The sequence below is a fragment of the Trichechus manatus genome, unplaced genomic scaffold, assembly GCF_000243295.1.
Source record: "Trichechus manatus latirostris isolate Lorelei unplaced genomic scaffold, TriManLat1.0 scaffold00057, whole genome shotgun sequence".
Classification (NCBI taxonomy): Eukaryota; Metazoa; Chordata; class Mammalia; order Sirenia; family Trichechidae; genus Trichechus; species Trichechus manatus.
The window spans coordinates 1,820,634-1,848,228 of NW_004443993.1; the positions used below are offsets into that span (position 1 = coordinate 1,820,634).

Below are 27,595 nucleotides of genomic sequence, written 5' to 3' on the forward strand. Positions count from 1 at the left end.
GGGGAGAGCAGGAAGACGTGAGGGCAGGGGGGAGATGGGGCAGATCACATAGGGCCTGTGACAAGGACTTGGGCTTTTATTCCAAGTGAGGTGGGGCCATGGAGGGTTCGGAGCAGCGGGGGACATAACCTGACTCAGGTGTTCACAGGCACCCTCTGGCTAATTCAAGGTGGACAAACTGTGGGGGTCAAAGGCAGGAGCTGGGGACCAGGGCAGAGGCCACTGCACTGGTCCTGGTGAGCAGTGACGGGACTGGACCAAGAGCAGTGGGAAGCAGGCAGATTTCGAAGCCTACAGAATTTACTGATGAACCAGAGGTGGGTGTGAGAGGAGGGGAGTCAAAGAGGACCCTAAGATATCCTTCCCTGAGATAACCAATATTCCATTTTTCTCGATTCCTCCTAGAGATAGACTAAGCAAGCACCAGGAAACATTCTTGTTTTTCCTCTCCTTTATTGTAAAACATACAGACACTCTGGAGAGTTATCCATATCAGTACAGACAGAGCCCTCATCTCATTCTCTTTTTCCAGCTGCGTATTGCTCCCTTGCCCAGATGGATCACTCTGCTCATTCCCAGCCCTCCAGATTCCCAGTTCTTACTACTGGCCAGGCGCCAGGCTAAGTCTCTACCATCTTCACACCAAAGCTGCCCTTCCAGGAAGGGTCTGTCTTTCCCCAAATTTTCTCAAGACTCAGAAAGGAGCAGCCTCCTGCCCTTGGCCACAGCAGTTATTGCTCCGACTCCAGAAACGGACCCAGCTCTGCCCTTACGTGCTATGTGACCTGGGAAAGTTACTGAATCTCGCTGTGTGCCTCAGTTTCCTCCTCTGCAAAATGGGTATAATAATAGTCCCCAGTCAGAGGGGTGCCAGGATCAAGAAATAATGCGTGAAAAGAGCTCAGTACATAGCGCTCAGTAAATCTCGGATGTGACAGGACATACAAGATGCTACCTTGATAGCAAGGGAGGGGCCGCAGGTGATCAGGAAAGAAATGTGGGCAGGTGCGCCGGAAATGGTTCCCGAAGGAGAAGGGGTCTCAGCCAGCTAGGTGGGGTTGGCCGAGCAGAAATGAGGGTAGAGAGGCGCGACCGGGTGAGTGGGGAGCCAGATGGCAGGGAGTTGGAGGATTGAATGACGGCAGGCTACAGCCTTGAATGCCGAGGCAAACACGTGGGCTGTGTACCACTGTGAGGCCAGAAGCCTGACTGGGGCCCAGCGCCCGCACAGGCATTACAGAATCCGGCCGCTCTGCACATATCATACTCCCTCGCCCAACTCTGCAAGGCACCCCATCCTGGTCTCAGCCCGCCGGGGCTCAGTGAGACTGTGGGGCTTCCGGGCACCGCCCCAACCAATGGCTGAGTGACGGATAAGCCCGTGGACCAATCAGAGAGTCGCTTTTGCGGCAACGCGACCAATGGAGACACGCTGATGGGCGGGCGCGTTTCAGGCGGCCAATGGGAAGCGGCATCTCGGAGGTGAGTGGGCGGTGGCTGCCGGTGGCGGCGGCGGGGCGGGGACTGGGGTTCGAGGTGGAGTCCTGGGGGAAGGTGAGTTTGGAGGGGGCATAAGGGGCGCTCCCGGAGGGCGTCAGGCAGGGCTACATAGGGCAGGAGGCCATGGGGACTGGCTGCGTTTGGCAGGAGGTAGATAGCGTGGGAGCACCCGATAACTCTGCACTAGCCCGATGCCCGGTGTGTGCAGGTCGCGGTTCCCGCCGCCTGCCGGCCGAGTTTGGAGGTCCTGGCGTGGGTCGGGCTAGATCTCACCCCGACGCCGTCTTCAGAGCTGGGTCAAGGTCCAGTGGAGACGAGGAAGGATGGGACGCGGCACCCCAGAAGCCCCATCCCCAGGATCTCCTCCCAAACTTTAATAGAGAAGAAGCAAAACCCGCTACCGTCGAGCCGCGAACACTTAGTAAACGCTTACTGCACGCCAGGCCCTGTGCCAGGCACTCTCCCTGCGCAAGTCATTAAACCCTCCCAACAACTCTGGAGTAAAGGTGTTACATCCCTATTTTCCAAATGAGGAAACAGCTTCAGCCAGGAGCAGATTCTGAAGAACCTGACATTGTGCAATATTACTGCATTTTCATCTTCCCATCACTGTCTTAAATCAGTAACTTGGAATCGCTGACGGCTCCTGCCTGGCCATATGGGAACCTCGGAGCCCTTAGCCCTCAGCCCCCCTCTCGAAAAGTCCCCAAGGCTGGCTTGGGGGGACTAAGCTGGATATCACCCCTCCTCAGCTCCATGGAGTTAGGAGCGGCTGGGGTCGCTCATGGGGGTAGATGTGGGAGGCAGGAACCTTGGCCTGAAAGAAAAAAGCGATGATGATGAAACCAATCATAATGATTCTATTCTTTTTTTCGTTACATTTGTCATTTTTTCATGCATGTACCAAGGCCTGTGCTGAACGAGTAACATGCAAAATTGCGTTGAAATGTCACAAACATCTTTTGATGGCAACACTGTCAGCATCTCCATTTTCCTGATGGGGAAACGGAAGCCCAGAGTGACTAACTGACTTGCCTGAGTTGACACAGGGACCTCCAGGACTCGCCCCGGGTTTGGCTGACCACACCTGCTTGCTTGGTTATTTGGGGGAGGTGGGGCCAGAAGGGATTTTTATATTGGTGCAAATTGTCAAGGGGGAGGGAGGAATTCTGTGTTAACATTCACCAGCAATCTAATAGGTGAGGATATGTACCCCAGCCCCTTTGAATATATGCAGAAACCAAGGCTGGGTGAGGAAATTGGGTGCCTAAGGTCACGGGAGGAGCCATGTGGTGCAGTGGTTAAGCTCTTGGCTGCTAACTGAAAGGTCAGCAGTTCGAACCCACCAGCCACTCCGAGGGAGAAAGATGTGGCAGTCTGCTTCCATAAAGATTATAGCTTTGGCAACCCTATGGGGCAGTTCTACTCTGTCCAACAGGGTCTCTGTGAGTCAGAATCAACTTGATGGCAATGGGTGAGGTCACGGGGGAGGGGAGAGGACAGAATCCACTCCTCAGTGTCTTGGCCTGGACAGGTAGAGGTAGAAGATTGAGGTGCTAAAGGGGGCCTCCAGGCTGAGTCCTTGGTGTGGGGAGGAAGTTGGGACAGTCTCACCCCGATCCCATCTTCAGAGCTGAGGTCTGGGGCCTGACAGGCTGTTCTTCTCCAGCTGAGCCACTGTCCAGAGCATGCCACTGTGCCAGTGGGGTGGCACCGCCCGGGGCAGCAAGCCTAATGGGGACGGAGCTCAGTCCATGGTCACCGGGGAAGGCCTGAGGGTGCATCTGCACTGGGCTGGCCCAGGCGGCGGGGAGCCCTGGGTCACCTTCAATGAAGCCTCACTGACGGCCGAGGAGGTCTGCATCCACATCGCACACAAAATTGGTGAGTTGGTAGGGGGTGGCGGTGGGCAGGGGCAGCACAGGCAACGGCTGGGCCTCATCCATCCATCCATCCATATGTCCATCAGTTCATTCAGCAAACATTGAGTGAGCACCTACTGTATGCCGGCCCCAAATTCCTGCCTTTGTAGAGCTGATGTTCTAGTGGGGAAGACAGCGAGGAACACAGTAAATAAGGAAACTGTGCAGGAGGCCAGAGGGTGATAAGTACTATGGCGAAAACTCAGCAGCAGAGAGAGTCTTGGAGTCTGGGGGTAGTCGGGTAGGCCTCCCTGAGAAGATGATATTTGAACAAAAACGTAAGGAAGTGAGCGAGGGAGCTATGGACATACCTGGGGGAAGAGGATACCAGGCAGAGGGAACAGCCAGTGCCCAGGCCCTGAGGTGGACACTTGCCAAGAACAGTAAGGAGGCCAAGGTGGCTGGAGTGGAGAGGGCGAGGGGGAGATGAGAGGAGGTGTGGACAGGGAGGGGAAGGGCAGGCTGTGTAGGGCCTTGTGGGCCGCGGAGAGGACTTTGATTTTTACTGTGAGTAAGGTGGGAGCCACAGAGGGCTGTGAGCAGAGGAGGGGCATGCCGTGGCTCAGATGTGCACAGACTCCTATGCCTGCTGTGAGGAGAACAGACTGTGGGGGCGAGGGTGGGAGCCAGGGAACCAGGGTGGATGCCACCTCCAGGTGGGAGATGGTGGGGGAGAGGTGAGCCAGGCCAGTCTTACATTCCAGAGAGAGGAGTTTAGAGTTTATTTTTAAAACATACTTTATTGTGTTTTGGGTGAGTTTACACTGCAAATTAGGTTCCCATTTAAACAATTTTTTATATAAATTGTTCCATGACATTGGTTACACTTTTTGCAATGTGTCATCTTTCTCCTTATTTCCATTCTGTTTGTCCTGTTTCCATTGATCCAGCTTCCCTTTCCCTCCTTGCCTTCTCATCTTTGCTTTTGGGTAAATGTGGACTGTTTGGCCTCATCTAGTTGATTGTTTAAGGAGGCACATTCCTCATAAGTGATACTGTTTATTTTATAAGCCAATCTGTTATTTGGCTGAAAGGTGACCTCCAGGAGTAGCTTCAGTTCCAAGTTCAAAGGGTATCTTAGGGCGATAGTCTCGGGGGTTCCTCTAGACTCTATTGGTCCAGTAAGTCTGGCCTTTTTTAGGAATTGGAATTTTGTTTTACATTTTTCTCCCATTCTCTCTGGACCCTTCTGTTGTGTCCCAGTCAGAATGGTCCATAGTGGTAGCTGGGCACCATCTAGTTCTTCTGGTCTCAGGCTAGAAGAGAACGTGGTTCACGTGGGCTATTAATCCTATGGACTAGTTTCTTCTTTGAGTCTTAGGTCTCCTTCATTCTCTTGCTCCAAATAAGTAGAGACTAATAGTTGAGGAGTTTAGAGTTTAAGTGTTCTCCTGAGGGCCGTGGGGAACCAGCTGCAATGGAAGAGCTTAGAGAACCTGCAGTAGATGTGCTCAGAAGTGCAACTTAAATGCCGGAGGAGGGGAAGGCCTCTCCCAGGGAACTTCGCTTACACATCCCTCCTTCTGGACAGTCTTCTCAGCCCCCCTCCCCCCAGTCGCTGGTTCTTAAAAGACTTGACGGGTTTGCTAGGTGATACGATACATGCCAGACAGAGGTACCAGTGGGTATAAAGGGCCCAGAGAACATGTCCTATTTGAGGAAGCAAAAGACCTTCAAAGTGTTGATTCTGAGAGTTTGGAAGAGGAAGTAAGAACAGAAAGCAGAGCATAACTGGCAGGGGCCAGATCATGGTTATTCTCTGCTGAGGGGGTTGGGCTTTCTCAGGAGGCATTGTTCTCAGGGGAACAATGGAAGGCTTAAGGCAGAGAGTGAGATTGGTTCTTTAGGAAGTTCTGTCACAAGGGAGACATTCTCCTTCTGTGGGGGGCCAGTACAGTCAGATGCAGCAACTTTAGAGAGCTGTTTGACATTATCTAATTGCTTTGAAAGGAGCCCTGAGGGTGCAGTGGTTAAGCACTCAGCTGCCAACCAGAAGGTCGGCGGTTTGAACCTACCAGCCACTCTGCAGGAGAAAATGTGGTAGTTTACTTCCGTAAAGATTACCACCTTGGAAACCCTATGGGGTAGTTCTGCTCTGTCCTGTAGGGTCGCTATGAGTCAGAATCGACTCCACTGGCAACAGGTTGGGCTTTTTAATTGAATTGAAATGTGCATTCCTTAAGGCCAAGCAATTCCATTCCTACGTACACACCCTAAAGACACTCCACTCATGTGATCCAGGAGATGTATACAAGAATGTTTAGAGCTGCTACATTTATCCTAGTGCATCAACAGGAAGATGCACATAAGTTGCAGTATGGTTGAACATTGGAATACTATACAGCCAGGAAAAAGGAACAGGCCAAATTTATACATATCATGTATGAAGCTTTAAAACCTTTTGTAGCATGAAAAAGAAAATCGCAGTGGGAGACCTATCATACAGTACCACACATTTAAAGTTTGTAACCTTCAATGCTAGCTCTGTTGTTGTTGCTGTTAGTTGCCATCAAGTTGGCTCTGACTCATGGTAACCCCATGTACAACAGAACAAAATGTTGCCCAGTCCTGCGCCATCTTCACAATCATTGGTATGCTCAAGTCCATTGTGGCCCTGTGTGTTTTGAGTGCCTTCCAACCTATGGGGTCATCTTCCAGCACTATATCAGACAGTATTCACTGACTGATTTTCAGAAGTAGATCTCCAGGTCTTTCTTCTTAGTCTGTCTTAGTTTAGAAGCTCCACTGAAACCTGTCCAGCATAAATGACCCTGCTGGTATTTGTGATACCAGTGGCTTCCAGTATCACAACACACAAGCCACCACAGTTTGACAAACGGACTAGATCTAGAGGATACAAAAATGAGAAACACTAGCCCAGGCATGTGATTACCTCTTTGGAGGAGGAGGAAGGAGGAGAATGTAGGCAGAAGTTTCAATGGTATTTGCAAAGTTTTCTTTATCTTGTGGCTGGTACATTGCGTGTTTATAAATGATTCTGAATGGGCTATTTTAGATAAATCTTTTAAATGATGTGTATCATAAAGAACAAAGCCTTGGGTGGCTGGTATGGGAATGATGGCAAACCTGGAGGCTGAGAGATAAGCGAGGAGGCTGGACTGGGGCTGGGCTTTGGGTTTAGGGAAGTAGATGGACCCCAGAGAGTTGGGGGATGGAGAAAGAGCAGGACTTGGTGACAAAGGTAATGCAGAGGGGCTAGGAAGAATTGAGGACAAGGATCAAGTTTCTGACTTGAAGAACTGGGCAGAGGAGGGGCAAATTTGGGGATTGCAGATGAGATCTGTTTGGAACAAGGTACATCTGCGGGGGCCTGTGATGTCCAAGGAGAGACAGCTGGGAAGTAGTTAGATGTTTCTTCAGGGCTGGATGTCAGGGAGAGACCAGGCAAAGTGCCAGTGGTTTATAGAGTTGTGTTAGTCAGCCTAGGATAGGTTTTGCTACAGTAACAAGCAACACCTCCCTGCCCAATCTTCCTGGCTTAGGATAGTCAAGGTTTACTCTTAGTTATCTAGTGCTGCTGGAACAGAAATACCACAGCTGGGTGGCTTTAACAAACAGACATTTATTTTCTCACAGTTAGTAGGCTAGAAGTCCGAATCCAGGGTGCCAGCTCTAGGGGAAGGCTCTCTCTCTCTCTTTCGGTTCTAAAGGAAACTCCTTATTTATTTTGTGCTTCTGTTCCTCGGTGGTCTTTGTGTGGCTTGGCATCTATCTTCCCCCATCACTGCTTGCTTAATTCTTGCTTAATCTGCTCTTTTATATCTCAGAAAAGATTGATTTAAGACATACTATACACTAATACTTCCTCATTAACATAACAAAGAGAACTCATTCCCAAACAGGATTATAACCACAGGTATAGGCATTGGAATTTTCAGCACATGTTTTTTTGGGAGACAATTCAATCCATAACATTTACCTAATAAAATCTAATGCAGGGCAGGTGGTTCACCTCTTATAGCTTTGCTACCTGGCACACAGGGCCTCCAACATTCCTGAGGCAGGGAAGATGACTGGAGGGCCTATTGATTGGCCAGAAATGCGCATGTCCTTTCTGCCCACATCCCGTTGGCCAGAAATCCTAGCTGCAAGGGAGGCTGGGAAATGTAGTCTTCCTGTGAGGCCACAGCATAGCACATTGCATTGTCCTCTGTCCCATGAGCAACGTAAGACTGAAACTGCAGGCAGGGGAGGAGATCCAGGCAGGGCGTGTGAAGGAAGACAGAGGGTCTGGGGGCTCACAGGGCTGATGGCAGCAGGAGACTTGACTCCTGGCCTTCTTTTTCCCCTGTTCCAGGCATCACTCCACTCTGCTTCAATCTGTTTGCCCTCTTCGATACCCAGGCCCAAGTCTGGCTGCCCCCAAACCACATCCTGGAGGTCCCCAGAGAGTCCAGCCTGATTCTGCACTTCCGCATGAGGTAAGCAAAGACCCCTTGGAAGGCTTGTCCCCTTTTGTCCTGTCGCTCCCCTTCCTGGAGCTGAGCTGAGCCTGCGCTGACCCCTGGCTCCATTGTCTGAGCAGTGACTGTGGAAGCAGGAGGGCAGTGAGATGGCATTCTGAGAGCCCCAGCTGTGCCCCCTCCCTGCCTGCAGGTTTTATTTCCGGAACTGGCATGGCATGAATCCTCAGGAGCCAACTGTGTACCGCTGTGGGCCCCCTGGGGCCGAGGCTCCCTCAGGTCAAGCAGAGCATGGGCTGCAATTCCTAGACCCAGCCTCCTTTGAGTACATCTTTGAGCAGGTGTGAGCAGGGCGGGGGGGCGGGACTATTTGTGGGGGACTCAGGAGCCATTGAGGAACTCCCACTTCCCTCCCCAATTCAGTATTGACAGTAGACTTTAGCTCATGCCATCTGGGGTCCTTTGCCTGTTCTGCGACTCTCTAAGGGTTGCATGGGAAAGAGTGCTGTGATTGATTAGTGATGTCTGCCGTGGGCACAGAATTGGACATAGGAGGTGTACATGTTGTATGTTTGCACTTGCCAATCATTGTCCCTTTCTTCCCCAAGGTGTTCCGAAGGGGAATGAACAAGTCCTCATGTCTCCCTTTCTGCCGACCCCCCCACCCCCAGGGCAAGCATGAGTTTGTGAATGACGTGGCCTCACTGTGGGAGCTGTCGAGTGAGGAGGAGATCCACCACTTTAAGAACGAGAGCCTGGGCATGGCTTTTCTGCATCTCTGCCACCTCGCTCTCCACCGTGGTGTCCCCCTGGAGGAGGTGGCCAAGAAGATCAGGTATCTGGGAATGGGGCAGGGGCACCATGTGGGGGTGAAAATACCCCAGACATCTGCGGCCAGGGGAGACCTTGCATCCTGCCATGTCTTCATACCACAGACATTTATTGAGCACCTGCTGTGTGCTGACACTGGTTCTAGGTGTTGAGGACACAAGACTGAGCAAGTCAGACAAAAATCCCTGCCATCCTGGAACTCCCATCTCCTAGAGGAGATAGGCGAGAAAAGAATTACAAAAGGCAGATGTACAGGGTTTCAGATGGTGAGAAGCGCAAGGGGAGAAGGTTAAGCAGGAAGGAAGGGTGGGGAGTGCCGGGAAGTGAAGGGGAGTCAGGGAAGTCCTTACTGAGAAGATGACATTTGAGCAAAGATCTGAAGGAAGCGAAGGAGGGAGCCGCATGTGTATCTGGGGAAGAACGTTCTGTGCAGAGAGAACAGCTGGTACAAATACCCTGAGGCTGGACTGTGCCTGCTATGGTGAAGGAACAGCGAGGAGGCCACTGTGGCTGGAACAGAGTGAACTAGGGGAAGAGTGGGAGGAGGTGCGGGCAGGGAGATGGGGACTGGCAGATCCTCAAAGCCCACTGGCTTTGAGAACTCATTAGAATTTAAGGGCAGGAAGGAGGCATGAGCTGGGGAGCTGGAAGCTGCTATGGATCCCTGTATTGCAGCAAAGGCTGGAACAATCAGAGCACCCTGCCTGGAGGGGGCAGCATAGGAGCTGGGTGTTTAAGGACCTGTTTTCCAGTCCCTGCCGTGCTATCAAAAGGAGCCCTGGTGGCATAGTGGTTAAGTGCTCGGCTGCTAACCGAAAGGCCGGCGGTTCAAACCCACCAACCTGCTCTGCAGGAGAAAGATGTGGCAGTCTGCTTCCATAAAGATTACAGCGTTGGAAACCCTATGGGGCAGTTCTACTCTGTCCTGTAGGGTTGCTATGAGTTGGAATTGACTCGATGGCAATGAGTTTGGTTTTTGGTTTTGGTTGTGCTGTCACTCTGAGGGCTGGGGCTGTGACAGTGAAGCCCAGAGCACTGGGAAGCCAGAGGAGGCACCTTATTCAGCCTGGAGATCAGAGAATACGTCTCATTGGGGGCAACTTCTCCACTGAGACCTGAAAGTGGAGAATGTTTCATCCAGATGCAGACTGCCCTGGCAATGCGTTCTAGGTGGAAAGAACAGCACCTGTGGTGGCTCAGAGGCAGAAGTGGTAAAGAGGAGATCTGTTTGCAGGGGAACTGAAAGTAGAATGTGAAGCTGGAGTGCAGGAGTCGGAGAGGCCCTTGTCAGGGGCCTGTTCCCTCAGGGTACTGGGGAGCCCTGGATGGATTGGGAGCGAGGGTAGGAGGCAGCTAGTAGAACCTTGAGCTTTAGGATCCCTCTGGTCATGGGGCAGGGGAGAGAGGCTTGGGAAGTGGAGAGTGAGGTGCAGGGACCCGTGATCTAGGCGTGCCACACTGGTGGTCGGGTGTAGGACAGGTGGTGGGGAGAACAGAACGAATTTGGGAGGGTAAGAAGAGGAGACTTTTTTTTTTAATTGTGAAAATATACATAATAAAACATACATCATCTCAGTAACTTCTGTAGGTACAATTTAGAGAATTGTGCCTTTTATTATGGAGCCCTGGTGGTGTAGTGATTAAGTGCTCGGCTGCTAATGGAATCGGTGGTTCGAGCCCACCAGGCATTCCATGGGAGAAAGATGTGGCAGTCAGCTCCCGTAAAGATGATGGCCCTGGGAACCCTATGAGGCAGTTCTACTCTGTCCTGTAGGGTCGCTATGAGTCAGAATCGACTCATTGGCAAGGGGAGGATGTCTCTCATTGATAATCATATTGATAAAAACAATAGTGACTTCTCGCATGATAATAATGCCTGACACTCAAAAAACCAACCAGTTGCTATCGAGTTGATTTCAACTCATGGCGACCCCATGTGTGTCAGAGTAGAATTCTGCCCCATAGGGTTTTTAATGGCTGATTTATTTAAATTTTATTGTGCTTTAGGTGAAAGTTTACAGTACAAATTAATTTCTCAGTCAAAAATTTATACACAGATTATTTTGTGACATTGATTGCAGTCCCTGCATTGTGTCAGCACTCTCCCCCTTTCCCTTTCCACCCTGCGTCCCCTGCATCCATTCATCCATTCATCCAGTTTTCCTGTCCCTTGCCTTCTCCTCATTGCTTTTGGGTGGTGTTGCCCATTTCGTCTCATGTTCTTTATTGACCTAAGAAGCACGTTCCTCACATGTGCTATTGTTTTATAGGCCTGTCTAACCTTTGGCTGAAAGGTAAACTTTGGGAGTGACTTCAGTTCTGAGTTAACAGGGTATCTGGGGGCCATAGTCTCAGGGGTTCCTCCAGCCTCTGCCAGACCAGTAAGTCTCGTCTTTTTTTGTGAATTTGAATTTTGTTCTACATTTTAATCCCGCTCTGTCCAGGACCCTCTACTGTGATCCCTCAGTGGCTGATTTTTTGAAAGCAGATCTCCAAGCCTTTCTTCTGAGGCACCTCCAGGTGGACTTGAACCTCCAACCTTTCAGTTAGCAGCCGAGCATGTTAACTGTTTGCACCACCCAGAGACTCTGCCTGATACATACTCCTTAATAAGTGCTGATACAGTATCTTAAGCACTTTGCATATCATAGTTCATTTCATTCAGCAGCCCCAGTGGCAGGCGCTGTTTGATCCCCATTTTACAGATGAAGAAACAGAGTCCCTTAAAGCTGAGGAAGTTACCTAAGAGCTGATTCCAGCCCAGCAGTCTGCTCCAGAAACTTGAGCCTGGGCCCCCCACCACCCCGGCCTCCATGTGCTGGCCCTGTATCATCTTCTGTCTTTCCACCTTCACAAGACTCGCCCGTTTCTAGACTCTGAGGCTCGGAGAGGTTAAGCCACTTGCCCCACGTCCCCCAGCCAGGCCCCCAGCCTAGGTCACTGACCGGCCCTTCCACATTGTCCCCACAGCTTCAAGGACTGCATCCCGCGCTCCTTCCGGAGCCAGATCCGGCAGCACAATGCACTGACGCGGCTGCGCCTGCGCAGCATCTTCTACAAGTTCCTGCGAGCCTTCCAGCCCAGCCACCTCTCCCAGCAGCTCGTCATGGTCAAATACCTGGCCACGCTCGAGCGGCTGGCGCCCCGCTTTGCCACTGAGCACATGCCCGTGTGCCATCTGGAGCTACTGGCCCAGGCTGAGGGGGAGCCCAGCTACATCCAGGACCGCGGGCAGGCTCCTCTGGACCCAGGACCGGAGTCTGTCCCTGGACCGCCCACCCACGAGGTGCTGGTGACAGGCACCAGGGGCATCCAGTGGCGGCCAGTACAGGCAGAGGTGAGCAGAGCCCTCATCCACTCTAGGGGTCCAGGTGGGGCAGGTGTGGGGTCTCCTGCCCTCCATGGCACACGCGAATACGTGTCTGAATGCACGAGTGTGTTTGTGTGCGAGCATGGCTGTCTTAGACCCATGTGGCTCCAGGAACCTGGTTTCTAGGGGTGTGTCTGTCCACTGGGGTCTGTTTCTTGGGGAATGACTGATTTCTGGGGTCTACCTCTGGAGAGTCCCCTTGTCTCTGGCTCTGGGGACCGGGCATCTGGTGGGGGGGGAGCTAGGATTCTTGTCTCTGTTCTCCTTGAGGTTCTGGCTTCCAGAATGTGTATCTTCTGGGGGGTCCCCAGTCCTGCTTGTGCCACTGGGGCTTGGTCAGTAGGGAGATGCCTGAGGAGGTGCCCTGGCCCTCGGCTCCCGCCTGTCCCCTGGGGAGAGCTCAGGCGGAGGAAGGGCATGACCCGCTCCATCCACCGGCCCGTGTGCTGGGTTTCCAGGGTTCTGGTGGCAGTGGTGGTGGCAGCAGGAATCCTCCAGCTAGCCCTTCTGGGAAGAAAGCCCAGGCTCAAGAGGCGGACGTCCAGCCAGCGGGCAGGCCGAAGGGGCTGCCATGGGCCTCTTTCTGCAACTTCCAGGACATCAGCCACCTGGTGGTGAAAGAACACCGCGTCAGCATCCACCGTCAGGACAACAAGTGCCTGGTGGGGCCTGGGGCTGGGGCCAGGCTGGGCCAGCTGGGGCCTGGGACACCCGCCTGACGTCCCCCTGCTTGCAGGAGCTGACTCTGCCCTCCCGGGCTGCAGCCCTGTCCTTGGTGTCACTGGTGGATGGCTATTTCCGCCTGACAGTCGACTCGAGCCACTACCTGTGCCACGAGGTGGCTCCCCCACGGCTGGTGATGAGTATCCAGGATGGTATCCATGGACCCCTGCTGTGAGTGCTGGGCAGGGTGGGGCGAGGCAGGGCAGGGTGGGCAACCAACTAGACTATGAGCTGTAGGGATTGGTGACTTGAACGTGGTGTATAAATGCGTGTGTGTGCGTGTATGTTGGTGTGTGTATGCATACATGTCTCAGTGTGTGTGTATGTGTGACTGTTCACACCTGTGTGTTCCTGTGTGAGTGCTTGTGTATCCCTGTACATGTGTGCACACGTGTGCATGAGTGTGTGTGTATGTTGTGTGCATGTGCACCTATGTGAGTGCACAGGCATATGTGGTGTGTGTACAGGCATATGTGGTGTGTGTGCACACGTGTGTACACATGAGTATGTGTGTGCACATATGTGTCAGTGTGTGTGTGTATGTGTGCCTTTGCACACACAAGGGGTATGGGCAGTTAAGATATCATGCGAGTGTGTGTTTGGGACTGTCATTGTGCATGTCCCGATGTATAACAGCTGTTTTTTGTGCAACTGTAACAGAAATCCCACAAGTGGGTAGCTTTGAAGAACAGAAAGTTATTTTCTTACAGTTCTGGAGGCTAAAAGTCCGAATCAGGGCGTTGGCTGTGTCACTTCCTTCCTTGTCAGTAGCCCGTGGTCTTCTGTGGCTTGTAGGTGATCCTCACACGGTGTCTGTCTTCCCCTGTGTGTCTCTGTGTCCCTTCTGCTCTTTTGATAACTGAGAAGTGATTACATTTAGGACCCACACTGCTCGGTATGATCACATTAACATACACAGAAAGCCCTCTTTCCAAACAGGATCAGATTTACAGGTACAGGGGACAGGATTTCAGTACATATTTTAAGAGGACACAGTTCAGTCCATAACAGTGCTCAAGTGGCTGTGTTTGAGATCATCGTAGCATGTTTTTACATAGGATAGTGTCTTAGTCATCTAGTGCTGCTATAACAGAAATACCACAAGTGGATGGCTTCAACAAACAGAAGTGTATTCTCTCACAGTCTAGTAGGCTAGAAGTCTGAACTCAGGGTGTCAGCTCCAGGGGAAGGCTTTCTCTCTCTGTGGGCTCTGGAGGAAGGTCCTTGTCATCAGTCTTCCCCTGGTCTAGGAGCTTCTCCAAGCAGGAACCGCAGGTCCAAAGGAAGCGCTCTGCTCCTGGTGCTGCTTTCTTGGTGGTATGAGGTCCCCATGTCTCTCTCGCTTCTCTCTTTTATACATCAAAAGAGATTGGCTCAAGACACAATCTAATCTTGTAGATTAGATTAACTGCCATTAACATCATAGTGATAGGATTTACATCAGATGACAAAACGGTGGACAATCACACAATACTGGGAATCATGGCCTAGCCAAATTGATACACATTTTGGGGGGACATAATTCAATCCAAGACATTCCACCCTTTGGCCCCCAAAAATTCTTATCATTGCCACATGTAAAACATATTCACCTCATCATATCATAGCAAAAATCTTAAATCAACTCTAAGTTCAAAATCTCATCTTCTGCAAAATTCTTCTTTATCTGTGAAATCTAGAATAGAATCAAGTTATCTGCTTCCAAAGTACAATGGTGGAACAGCCACAAGGTAGACATTTCCATTACAAATGGGAGAAATTGGAGGGAAAGAAGGCATAACAGGTACCAAGCAAGTCAGCAGAACACATTACATTAGCCCTCAAGTCTTGAAAATAATCCTCTGATCTCAGATCATTCACACAAGAGCCCTCCCTTCCAGACTCTAGATATTGGCCATACTCTCTGGATTCTGAGTGGAGGCCCCTTGGCCCTGGGCTTCAGCTATACCTTCCAGGCCCACTGGGACAGCAACCCTGCTCCCTTTGCTTTAGGTGCCCCATTCTCCTAGTCCATCTAAGTGGTGACTCTACCCTTAGGAACACCAGAGGCCATGCCTTCACCCTTTGAAACCCCAGAGGTCGTGTCCCTACCCTTTGAGACTGAGGCAGCTCTGCTTCCTGTGTTCCTGGTCTCTTCAGCTTCTGCTTCCCAGTTCCTTGGCTTCTTGGCCCTTCAGGCCTCACCACCCGCATCTGCCCTGCTGGGGCAAGTGTTCCAAAGCTCTGTAGCTCCACTGATAAGTGCCTGGAGGCACCCCACTCCACCAGTAAACTTCAGCCAGAAGGCACTCAGCTTTCTTGTTCTGTGGGTCAGCAAGCCTAGCTCCACTGTTAAGTGCCCAGAGACACCCTGCTCTGCTAGGAAGCCTCCTGCACAAACGCACTCAGCTCTCTTGCCCTGTGGGTCACCTCCAGCGCTGTGTCTCAGTGGTCTCCTGGTTCTGCTGCTGCTGGTCCTCTGCCATTTCTCTGCCGCTTCTCACCGTCTGCACCGTCTCCAGTTTAACAGCTCTCCACATTTTCTTCCAAGTCTTCTATCCATTCACAGTCTCAAAACTGCTTCCACATTTTAGGTATCTGTTAGAGCAGTACCATACTCTCGGTACCAACTTCTGTCTTAGTTATCTAGTGTTGTTATAACAGAAATACCACAAGTGGATGGCTTCAACAAACAAGAAGTTTATTCTCTCACAGTCTAGTAGGCCAGAAGTCTGACTTCAGGGCGGCAGCTCCAAGGGAAGGCTTTCTCTCTCTGTGGGCTCCGGAGGAAGGTCCTTGTCATCAATCTTCCCCTGGTCTAGGAGCTTCTCCGAGCAGGAACCGCAGGTCCAAAGGATGCACACTGCTCCTGGCACTGCTTTCTTGGTGGTATGAGGTCTCCCTGTCTCTCTGCTCGCTTCCCTCTTTTATATCTCAGAAAAGATTGGCTTAAGAGACAATCTAATCTTGTAGATCTCATCAACATAACTGCTGCTAACCATCTCATTAACATCATAGCGATAGGGTTTACAACAAGTAGGAAAATCACATCAGATGACAAAATGGTGGACAGTCATACAATACAGGGAATCATGGCCTAGCCAAATTGGTACACATGTTTTTGGGGACACAACTCAATCCATGACAGATGGGGTGGGTGATTTTGGGGGGACTGTGTGTAGAAGTGGCACAAATGCCGGTGGCTGTTCAGGTGTATGTGTGTGTCTTCCTTGTATGTCATCTCTGAGCAACTCTGACTCATGTAGCTGAGTGTGAAGGTGTCTCTAAGTGCTTATGTGGTCGTCAGGTGTGCATGTGGCTGTGCTGCATGCTGCCAGGACAGGATTTGTAATGATCAGCTTGTCTGGTGGTTGGCCTTGTGCCTGGGTGTCCTACCTGGGACACTGGGACTACCCCTGCAGGTGTCTAAGGAGGTCTCTGACCCTTGTACTACACCTTCGGCAGATGAAGTGCCATTTCACCTTGTAAAGCCTATGGCTTTGTCTGTTGTCATGGCTGGGTGTGTGCTGCTGGTACAGGTGTCTAGGGGCCACGTCAGTGTGTGAGCCACTGCGTGTGTCTGGGCCCATGTGGCTGTGTCACCTTGTACATGCCCGTTTGTGTTTGTGATGGTTGTCATCTCTGAGTTTGTGATGTTGATGCCCCTATGTGGCCATGCTACACTGTGTAAGCAGCTGTATCTGTGTGTCTTAGTTATCTAGTGCTGCTATAACAAATACCACAAGTGGATGGCTTTAACAAACAGAAATTTATTCTCTCATAGTCTAGGAGGCTAGAAGTCTGAATTGAGGGTGTCAGCTCCAGGGGAAGGCTTTCTCTCTCTGTGGGCTCTGGAGGAAGGTCCTTGTCATCAGTCTTCCCCTGGTATAGGAGCTTCTCCAAGCAGGAACCGCAGGTCCAAAGGAAGCGCTCTGCTCCTGGTGCTGCTTTCTTGGTGGTATGAGGTCCCCCGTTTCTCTGCTTGCTTCTCTCTTGTATCTCACAAGAGATTGACTTAAAATACAACCTAATCTTGTAGATTGAGTCCTGCCTCATTAACATAACTGCCATTAATCCCACCTCATTAACATCACAGAGGTAGGATTTACACACATAGGAAAATCACATCAGATGACAAAATGGTAGACAATCACACAATACTGGGAATCATGGCCCAGCCAAGCTGACACACATTTTGGGGGGAACACAATTCAATCCATGACACTGTGGTTGTTGTCCTTTGGGTGTGTGACTGACTACTGACTGTGTGTCACCCTGTGAGCGGCTGTAGCTGTGTCCATGTGTGTTTGTGTATGTGTGTGTGTCCATCCAGCATCTGTGTCAGTGAGTCCGATGGGTGTTTTCCTGTCTCAGTATGGCACCATCTGAGTGGCTGTCTGAAAGCTGTTATGTTCAGGCGTGTGCCTGTGCCCTGTGAATGGCTGTGTCTGTGACGGGACAGTTGTTACGTCTGGGTGTGTGTGTGTCCAGGGTCACTGTTGCCATGTGAGCGGCTATGTCTGACATTTGTCCCAGCTGGGTATGTGCCCCTCTGGGCAGGTTCTGTGTGTCCTTGTTGCCAGGTGTGGGTCTAGCAGTGGCCCTAGGGGCCTGATGGTGCCCCTTGTCCCCCTCTGCCCCCAGGGATCCATTTGTGCTGGCCAAGCTCCAGCCCGAGGACGGTCACTACCTCATCCACTGGAGCACCAGCCACCTCTACCGCCTGATCCTCACGGTGGCCCAGCGTGACCAGGTGGGCGTGGGCAGGCCCCGGGCTAGGGCAGGCACACTCCATGCCTGGATCCCTGCTCACCAACACCCGTGCCACCCCCACCCCACCCCCAGGCACCCGGCTCACAGAGCTTGCGCTTACGGAAGTTCACCATCAAGCAGCAGGCTGGGACCTTTACACTGGAGGGCTGGGGCCGGTCCTTTCCCAGCGTGGGGGCACTGCGGGCCGCCCTGCAGGACTGCTCACTGCGCGTCGGGGAAGACTGCTTCCCTCTGCGTCGCTGCTGCCTGCCACTGCCAAGAGGTGCCCAGGGGGGCCGCAGGGTGGGGGTGGGGTCTCCCATCACAGGAGCCCTCAGTGACTCAGCCCCCGCCCCCAGAGCTCTCCAACCTCATCATCATGCGGGGGCCTCGGGCCAGCCCCAGGCCACTCAACCTCAGCCAGCTCAGCTTCCACCGGGTCTGCCGGGATGAGATCACCCAGGTGTGTGTGTGGGGGTGGGTGCTCCTGCGCCTGGGAGCATGGAGGGTGCTGGGAACTCAGCGGCTGGCTGTTGTCATGGTGACGTTCTCTGCCGTGCTCCCCCAGCTGTCCCACTTGGGCCAGGGCACAAGGACCAATGTATATGAGGGCCTCCTTCGTGTGGAGGGTGAGGGCCCCGAAGAGGACAAGGAGGACAGCGGGGACCCTCCAGTGCCCAGCAGGGGACGTGGGCAGGAGCTCCGAGTGGTGCTCAAGGTGCTGGACCCCAGTCACCACGACATTGCCCTGGTGAGTGAGCACGGCCGGGCCCTGGTGTCTGTGGAGTGGGGGGCATGGTTTGCAGCAACCTTACCTGCTCCGTCCCCACAGGCCTTCTATGAGGTTGCCAGCCTCATGAGCCAGGTCTCCCATGTGCACCTGGCCTTCGTGCACGGCGTCTGTGTGCATGGCTCCGAGAGTGAGTGCCCCCCGCCCCAACTTATAGGCTGACTCCCACTTACACCCAGTCCCTGACCTGTCCCCCTATCCCTAACTGCACCCTGACACCTTATCATCCCAATCCTCACTTGCATCCCATCCCCTGACCGCACCCCTTCCCCTGACTACACCCCAACCCTTGACCTGCACCCCTTCCCCTGACCACACTCCCTCAACCTGCACCCCTTCCCCTGGCTACACCCCAACCCTCAACCTGGACCCCTTCCTCTGGCTACACCACAACCCTCGACCTGGACCCCTTCCCCTGGCTACACTTGAGCTCTCAATTAGATCCCAGCCCCTGATTACACCTTGACCTTCACCTGTACCCCAGGCCTCACCTGTACCCTGACCCTACATCCTGGTACACCTTGACTCCTGACTCCATTTCAGTCTCCATCTACCACCCAAACCCCTCTATACCCAGCCCCCATCTTCCCTCTGACCCCATTAGCACTGACACCAGCGCAGATATGCACCCTGACCCCTAGACCTCAGCCCTGCAGTTCAACCATGCTAAGCCCACTCTACTGTGTGTCCCTCAAAACCCCTGTACCCATCCACCCCCAGCCCTGCCAGTACAACTTCATGTATATGTCTCTCCCGCTTTCCAGCCCAATGCTGGGCCTGCCCGTGACGTGCACCCTCCCAACCCACATCATTCACCCCCACCCTCACCCTCCGTGCCTCCGCCTGTCTACACCCACCCCCAGTTCCCAGCCTTACCATTACCACTTACACTCACTTCCTCCAGGCCCCAGCCCCACACTTTGCCCAAGCCCACTGCTCCCCTCTGCCCTCTGCCCCCACCTCAGCCCATGCTCCATCTTGCATTCTCTGCTTCTCCAGAACCTCCTCAGACACACTCCCAAATCAGACCAAACCTCGCCTGACCTCTGCCCTGACACCCTCAGTCCCAGCCTACAGCCCCCTCTCCTGCCCTGGAGGGTGGGTGCCAGGGGTGGTCTGGGCCTTTGCAGACATCCTGGTGACGGAATATGTGGAGCACGGGCCCCTAGACGTGTGGCTGCGGCGGGAGAAGGGCCATGTGCCTGTGGCCTGGAAGGTGGCAGTGGCCCAGCAGCTGGCCAGCGCCCTCAGCTACCTGGTTTGTGGCCTGTGGGCAGGCCTGGGTTGACGGGGGAGGGCCAGGGTGACCTCAGTGTTGGGGTGGGGAGGCCTTAGTCCACACACTGGCCCTGGGAGATCTTTCCAGCACCCAGCCGTGGCCGCGGACCTCCCCAGCTCAGACGCCCCTGTGGCTCCCATCGCCTTCAGGAGAACACCCAGCTCCTCAGCCTGGCGTCCCGGGCCCTGTGGCGTTCTCTCTTGCCATTCATCCCCCACCCCTCCTGCTCCGTCATCCCAGTTTCCGAGTTGCCCCTCCTGCACTCAGTGTTTACTGGGCACCTCTGGGTGGCCAGGCCCTGTCCTAGGCCCTGGGGACACAACAGGCAACGAAACCAAAATTTCTGTCCTGGGAGCAGGCATTTTAGTTGAGGAGAGACCAACCAGAGGCACTAAGTATGTTACATAACATGTTAGAAAGTAGTAAGAACTGTGCCAAAGAGGGAGGAGATAAGGACTTGCTTCAGTTTAGGGAAGAAGTGAAGTCTGAAGCAGGCAGGTCAGGGAATGCCTCCCAGGGCCACCTGAAGGCAGTGAGGAAGGGGCCCTGAGGGCATCTGGGGGAAGCGCTTCTGGCAGAAGGAACAGCCAGGGCAGAGGCCCTGGGGAAAGGGCCACCTGGCATGGGTGTGAGGACAGCAGTGGGGTCCTCTGGCCTTTTGTCCCCAGCCAAGAGCCTTGGCCACCAGCTCTGTACCCAGTGCTGCCCAGTCACAATGACAACGTACTGGTATTCTGATAATGACAGTGAATGTGTTTGCCATCTGGCTGTCCCTGTGGGGGCCACATGGGGTGGGGACTGGGGGTGGGGTCTGCATCCCCCACCAATGACCATGCCCCTCTCCTGCCCACCCAGGAGGACAAGAACCTGGTTCATGGCAACGTGTGTGGCCGGAACATCCTGCTGGCCCGGCCAGGCCTGGCAGAGGGCACTAGCCCCTTCATCAAGCTGAGTGACCCCGGCGTGGGCCTGGGCACCCTCTCCAGGGAGGGTGAGGAGTTGGGAGGTCCTGGGCACAGGGACGGGCCTCCTCTACACTCCTCATCCTCAGTGACCTCTCACCCTGACCCCCAGAGCGGGTGGAGCGGATCCCCTGGATGGCCCCTGAGTGCCTACCCGGTGGGGCCAACAGCCTGAGCACGGCAGCTGACAAGTGGGGCTTCGGTGCCACCCTCCTGGAGATCTGCTTTGATGGTGAGGCCCCTCTGCAGGGCCGCGGCCCCTCCGAGGTACGTTCAGGGGACCCCCACCCTCCCTACAAAGAAGGCCGGGCACCTGCGAGGAGTCACGGGGGCAGAGTCTTCTTACTGTGCAGCCTCTGAGCCCCAGGTAGCCCTCTATTGGGGGTAACTGTTGTCGTGACCTCACAAGGTGGTTCTGGGGCTCAGGAGTAGTGCCTGGTACCCAGAAAGCCAGTCAGGGACAGGCTGCAGGGTAGAATGACCAGGGCCGTGACAGAGGAGGTACAGCTGTGGGGGGCCCCGGAGGATGCCCCTGACCCAGCCTGAGGGATCCAGCACGGCTGCCAGAGAAGGTGTCATAGAAGTTCAGAATTGTCCTGTGAGTGCGGCAGGAGGGCAGTCGAGGCAGGGGGCACAGCCTGTGCTGAGGCTCTGCGGTGTCGAGGGAGCTGCAGTTTGCAGGGGCTTTTTGAGGGTGGAGGGATGAGGGGCCAGGAGCAGAGGTGGGGAGAAGCTGCAGCATGGCAGAGTAAGCTGGACTTGGGTTTGAGTCCTAGGTCTGTAGCCATGAGCAAGTCCTCTCCTCATTGCCGAGCCTCAGCAGCCTCATCCGTAGAGTGGGAATGACAAGGGCACAGACCTGGCCAGTCCAGCCCTGCTGCTCTGGGGTTGACTCTGCCCCATAGGGGAGGGGCTCCAGTCCAGGGACAGGACACTGACCCCTGAGCGTTCCCTCTCCCACAGAAGGAGCGTTTCTACCAGAAGCAGCATCAGCTGCCCGAGCCCTCGTACCCAGAGCTGGCCACCCTCACCAGCCAGTGCTTGACCTATGAGCCGGCCCAGCGGCCGTCCTTCCGCACCATCCTGCGTGACCTCACTCGGCTGCAGCCCCACAGTGAGCCCCACCCCAGCTCTGGGGCCCTGGGGGGAGGGCCCCCGAGGCTGGGATCCCTGCTGAGGCCGGCACAGTGAACCAAGGTGTCCCGGCTCAAGGGGTGCACCCTTTGCTAGTTCACTCAAGGACCAGTGGCTGCTGCGAGCCCTCCTGAATGTTTTGCTTGGAGAGAGAGACAACTGCTCTGGGGGAATTAGATCCTTTCAGCTTATGTTCTTTTCTATGTTGATGAAAAGCTTGTGACCTCACCCAGTCTCGGAACATCCCAGGTGTCGGTTATGATGCAGCTGACCCTGTGCATTTGGGATAGGAAATGGAATTTTCCAGCTGTTGTAAAAAAAAAAAAAAAAAGGGTTTCCTTACCTCTGGGATAGGATGCTGGGGGAGCAGTTGCCCACTTCTTGTGCCCCCCAAAAAAGTGGGCCTGCTGGGAAAGGGCCGGTCCTGGCCTCTTCTTCTACGTCCTTTTTAGATCTTGTTGATGTCTCAGCTGTGAGCCCGGACTCCCCGGCGTCAGACCCCACGGTTTTCCACAAGCGCTATTTGAAAAAGATTCGGGATCTGGGCGAGGTGAGGGCGGGGCCTGCGGGTCGGGGGCGGGGCCTGAGCCGGGAAGGCCACCTGGTGGGGCAGGATTTGGGGATATACCTAAGGAAAACCCAGCGTGGCTTGGAGGACGTTCACGGGAGATATGAGCGGGGCTTGGCCTAGAAGCTTCTCAGCTTCTTGGGAGGCCCAAGGGAGGCCTAGGCCCCAAGAAATCCATCAACGGGAGTAGGTGGGACCTGTTGTTTTGGGGTGCCGTTGAATCGATTCCGACTCAACTGCCCCATACGGTTTCCTAGGCTGTAATCTTTACGGGAGCAGATCGCCAGGTTTTCTCTACCGCAAGCAGCTGGTGGGTTTGGACTGCCTGGCTCTCAGCAGCTGAGCACTTACAACCTTTGTGTCACTAGGGCTCCTTAGGTGGCCCCTAGGGCTTTGCAAAACATACCTGCCAGGGGACGGGGTCTGGGAGGCGGGGTCGGGGCTTCTCTGGATGGGTCTGACCCTTCCGCGTGCTCCGGCCAGGGTCACTTCGGCAAGGTCAGCTTGTACTGCTACGACCCGACTAACGACTGCACTGGCGAGATGGTGGCCGTGAAGTCCCTCAAGGCAGGCTGCAGCCCCCAGCTCCATTCGGGTTGGAGGCGCGAGATCGACATCCTGCGCACGCTCTACCACGAGCACATCATCAAGTACAAGGGCTGCTGCGAGGACGCAGGTGGGCGGACCGGTGGGGCTGGCCTGGTCAATTGGTTTCCCAACCACAGGCTGCGCCATGGTCTGCGGGGCAGGCTGCCTCTTTGCCACCGGGAGGGCACTGTTAGAGCTGTTAGGGCTCTTCCTTGCCTGGGGGCGGGATCTGGAATGGGCAGAGCCAGGAGGCCCGTCCCACGTGTGGGCAGGACCACGTGGGGGCTGACTTGGCCTGCCCCCCCCACCTTGTGCCGTGCCTGGGAGCCCAGAGTTGGCTCTGCAGGGCTCGGGTGGGCGGGGCGGCCTCTCCTGTACCTGCCCCCACTGACGCTCATCTCCGCTGCAGGCGAGAAGTCGGTGCAGCTGGTCATGGAGTACGTGCCCCTGGGCAGCCTCCGAGACTACCTGCCCCGGCACAGTGTGGGGCTGGCTCAGCTGCTGCTCTTCGCCCAGCAGATCTGCGAGGTGGGCCCGCCCTTCCCCTGCTCCAAAGCGGCCCCCTCCTGTCTGCTCGCCAGCCCTGTCCTTGCTCTCTCGGCTTGGTCTCTGGTTCTTGGGCTGATACCTCCGGGTCCGGACCATTCGCTCTTTCACTTGGCCACACCCCTAACAGGCCTAGTCTCCTCTTGCTAGGACCCGCCCCGCCAATTTGGCCACACCCAGCAGGCCTGGTCCCTCCCAGCTCGCCCGTCCAGGCCCAGCATCCCTACCTCGGCCCCACCCCAGCTTCCCAGCTCTGCCCTCTCTTGCTTGGCCCCACCTGCCATCCTGCCTGCTCTCCGGACTGGGACCCGCACGCCTGACCTGCCCGTCCCCCAGCCATCCTGGCCACCATCTTCAGTTCCCACTGCCGCCTGCTCCCCACTGATCGAACTCACCCCGCCCCCAGGGCATGGCTTACCTGCACGCGCAGCACTATATCCACCGAGACTTGGCTGCCCGCAACGTGCTCCTGGACAATGACAGGCTGGTCAAGATCGGGGACTTTGGCCTGGCCAAGGCCGTGCCTGAAGGCCACGAGTACTACCGCGTGTGCGAGGACGGGGACAGCCCCGTGTTCTGGTGACCAGGCGGGACAAGGGGGGGTACCAGGGTCTCCTGGAGCAGGCAGGGTGGAAGAGACACGTTAGTCCCAATGAAACTGCCCCCCTTTAAGGTGTGGGACCCCAACAGGGGCCAGAGGGGTTCTTAGTCCTAGGTGAGGGCTGGAGCCTGGTCTGACCTCTCAACCTGCATCTGTCCCCAAGCCTGAGTGCCCGCTCCCCCCAGGTACGCCCCAGAGTGCCTGAAGGAGTGCAAGTTCTACTATGCGTCTGACGTCTGGTCTTTCGGGGTCACCCTGTATGAGCTGCTGACCCGCTGCGACTCCAGCCAGAGCCCCCCCACGGTGAGAACCAGGCTCCCACCCCAGAGTTCACCAGAGGAGTTAGGAAGGCATATGTTCGAATCACAGTGCCTCACCCCTACCCTAGCAAGCAGCTATAACCTGTCTGACCCTCGAGGTCCTGATCTGTAAAATGGGCCATTCGTAGTGCAGAGTTTTGTGTGTCAGTGACAGAAACCCTACTCAGATGGACGTAGGCAAAACAGGAATGGCTGATTCTGCTACATATTTGGAAACTCCAGGGGTGGCTGGGACAGGCTTGATCTAGCCTCTCAGCTGCCATCAGGACTCCAGTTCTCGTTGTCTCTCTGTTCTTCTGTACTTTGTAGGAGCACCCCCTCTCAGGCAGACTCTCTCTCTGTTGTGGCAAAGGCAACCCCATCCCCCAGCTGAGGGAACTAGGGGCCCTTCTCTCCTCTTTCCAGCAAAATTCTCAGGACTGTCTCTAATTGGCCCACCTTGGCTCATGTGTCTACCACAGAGCCAATCAATGTGTAGCCATGAACCACAATGACTGGCCAGGCCTGGGGGAAGGAGCCAGGAATGTGTTAAGGGTTTATCCCCAAAGCAAATCAGGCTGCCTTAATAGAAAAGATTCTGGGCAAGCAGAAACAGCATGCTGTGAAGCTTAATAGTAACAGCAAACACCTAATTCAGACTTATTTATGAACGTTAGTTTACCTAATTTTCACAATAACCCAGGCAGTGGAGGTTGTTATTGCCCCATTTTACGGATGAGAAAACTGAGGCCCAGTGAGGTGAAGTTCTAAGTCCAAGGTCATACACCTGAGAAGTGGTAAAAGTGAGCCTAGAACCCATGCAGTCCAGCTGTAGCATGTGAGCTCCTGACCAGCAGGCTGCACTGCCTCTTGAAAGGAGCTTGTCTTGTGTCTTCCTTAGAAATTCATCGAGCTCATAGGTCTCACCCAGGGACAGATGACGGTGCTGAGGCTCACTGAGTTGCTGGAACAAGGGGAGAGGCTGCCACGGCCCGAGGCATGTCCCTGTGAGGTGAGACCTCCCCTCTTCCCCTTGTCTCCTGGTCCCCGCCAGTGGGTTGTGGAGAGAGCAGGGCCCAGCCCCAATTTTTCCTTCCCCAGATCTATCACCTCATGAAGAACTGCTGGGAGGCAGAGGCCTCCTTCCGCCCGACCTTCCAGAACCTCATCCCCATCCTCAAGACAGTCCATGAGAAATACCAAGGCCAAGCCCCCTCGGTGTTCAGCGTGTGCTGAGGTGTGCTGGGAGCGCTGTGCGGGAGGAGATTAGACCAAATGGTACCCAAGATGGACCCCAGAGGGGAGTCCTCCACACCCACTCCTGTGCCTTACTCCTTTCTGGAGACCCCGCCTCAGTGAACTAACTTTCTTCGGCCATGAGTCTAACTCAGGTCCCTGAGGGAGCTGGGAAGGGCAGGGCAAGGTGCTATTCAAGCCCTTGAATCTGATCCTCTGTTCTTCTCCCAGCTCCCGCCCTTTGGACTCACTCTCCCTAGTGGACCAGTAATGAACTCCTCTTTCCTCTGCTGGAGGCTGTGGCCCTTGGGGCCCTTGTTCAGCCAGGCGGGCTGACTGGAGTCTGCCCTCTTGGGGACTGCAGCTAGAATGAGACAATGCAGAGGAGGCTAAATTCAGCTGTTAAACCTTTACTCACCTCTGACTCGCCAGCTAGTGCCTAGACCAGTGCCTGATACACAGAAGGCACTCAATACTTACTGAGTGCAGAGTCTTTGGGGGTCCACATGCCCTGTAGATAAGACCCCCAGTTTCACCCTCTCCTCCCTGTGTGACATCAGGCAAGTGGCTTCCCCTTTCTGGGCCTCCACTCTCAACTGTAAAATTGGGACCGTCCCACTTGCTACCTCATGGGACTAATGTAAAGGGCTAATGAGGTTGCGTATGTAAAATGCTTAGCAGACTGCAAACAGGAAGTGCTTAATAAACATTCTGTATTCTTGTTACTCTGGTGTTGGCCAAAGTGTTTCTACCTAACGGATGTTACTTGAGATGATGATGTAGTCAGACACGTCTGTGAAAGGCAGTTCAATAATTCTGTTTCCTACAGGACTTCTAAAGACCTTTGTGTATTGAAACTCTCCTGATTGAACACGCTATTTTAACAGCAATCACTTTTTGTAACATTTTCCAAAATGAATTTTTCACTATAATTAAAAAACTTCTTTTGGAGGCATTGTTAGTTCAGTGGTAGAATTGTCACCTTCCATGAGGGAGACCCAAGTTCAATTCCTGGCCAGTGCACCTCGTGCACAGCCACCATCCGTCAGTGGAGGCTTGTGTGTTGCTAAGATGCTGAACAGGTTTCAGCGGAGCTTCCAGACTAAAACGGACTAGCAAGAAAGGCCTGGTGATCTACTTCTGAAAATCAGCCAATGAAAGCCTCATGGATCACAATGGTTTGATCTACAAGCAATCATGGAGACGGTGCAGGACCAGGCAGTGTTACATTCCATCGTGCAGGGGGTCACCGTGAATCAGAGGACTACTCCGTGATAGCTAACAACAACAATACTGACATGGTTCAAAATTCAAAAAGTACATAAGAATGGGCAGTAAAATGTCTCTTTCCTCTGTCCCTCTGCCACCTCTTTCTTATCCCCGGAAGCAACCAATGTCCTCAGGTTTCCTATGTTTGCTTCTAGAAATATTTTATCCAGATACAAGGAAATCTGCATATATATATGCTTTCCCATCTTTTGCAAAAATACCATGCTCTACCATACAGAGCTTCTACTCTGTGTCTTGCTTTTTTTGTTTGTTTTACATAATAGATCCTGGAATAGTCCCACATACCAAGGCATTCAGAAGGTCTTCATTCTATTTTATGATTGTGTAGTAGGTCCCTGGGTGGTGCAAACAATTTGTGCTCGATTACTAACCTAAAAAGGTTGTCAGTTCGAATTCACCCAGCGACACCGTGGAAGAAAGACCTGGCAATCTGCTTCCGTAAAGATTACAACCAAAAAAACCCTGTGGAGCAGTTCTACTCTGTAACACATGGAGTTGCCATGAGTTGGAATTGACTTGATGGCAACAGCTTTGTTTTGTTTTGTTTTGTTTTTAATGGCCCATTGCTTAAATGTTATCAGCATTTGTCCCCAGCTGGCGTTCTTGTAGGAGCCCTGGTGGTGCAGTGGTTAAGAACTCAGCTGCTAACCAAAAGGTTGGTAGTTCAAATCCACCAGCTGCTCCTTGGAAACTCCATGAGTCAGAATCGACTCAATGGCAACAGCTTTGGTTTTGGTTTTTGGGGTTCTTGTAGGAGCCCTGGTGGCACAGTGTTTAAGCGCTTGGCTGCTAACCAAAAGG

General features: G+C 53.7%; 1 protein-coding gene across 4 annotated transcripts; it reads left to right on the top strand.

Moving 5' to 3' along the window:
- Window positions 1-1,511: 1,511 nt before the first annotated feature.
- TYK2 (tyrosine kinase 2) lies at window positions 1,512-26,515 on the top strand. Of its 4 annotated transcripts, XM_023733207.1 has the most exons (26): window positions 1,512-1,554; window positions 2,409-2,571; window positions 3,170-3,384; window positions 7,741-7,864; window positions 8,040-8,187; window positions 8,518-8,681; window positions 11,648-12,014; window positions 12,506-12,709; window positions 12,784-12,941; window positions 17,394-17,502; window positions 17,595-17,784; window positions 17,861-17,964; window positions 18,070-18,252; window positions 18,334-18,421; window positions 19,422-19,549; window positions 20,426-20,561; window positions 20,645-20,799; window positions 21,496-21,646; window positions 22,119-22,216; window positions 22,718-22,910; window positions 23,232-23,350; window positions 23,775-23,947; window positions 24,155-24,272; window positions 25,170-25,280; window positions 25,370-25,505; window positions 25,736-26,515. In XM_023733207.1, exons 3-25 carry the CDS (start codon window positions 3,189-3,191, stop codon window positions 25,502-25,504), a joined length of 3,552 nt encoding a protein of 1,183 aa, XP_023588975.1. In that variant the 5' UTR covers window positions 1,512-1,554; window positions 2,409-2,571; window positions 3,170-3,188; the 3' UTR covers window position 25,505; window positions 25,736-26,515. The 4 variants fall into 4 exon arrangements, 3 of the variants coding, with proteins under 3 accessions (XP_023588975.1, XP_023588974.1, XP_023588976.1); XM_023733206.1 differs by having other exon boundaries at window positions 2,409-2,612; window positions 25,370-26,515; XM_023733208.1 differs by having other exon boundaries at window positions 2,409-2,598; window positions 25,370-26,515.
- The last annotated feature ends 1,080 nt before the right edge of the window (window positions 26,516-27,595 follow it).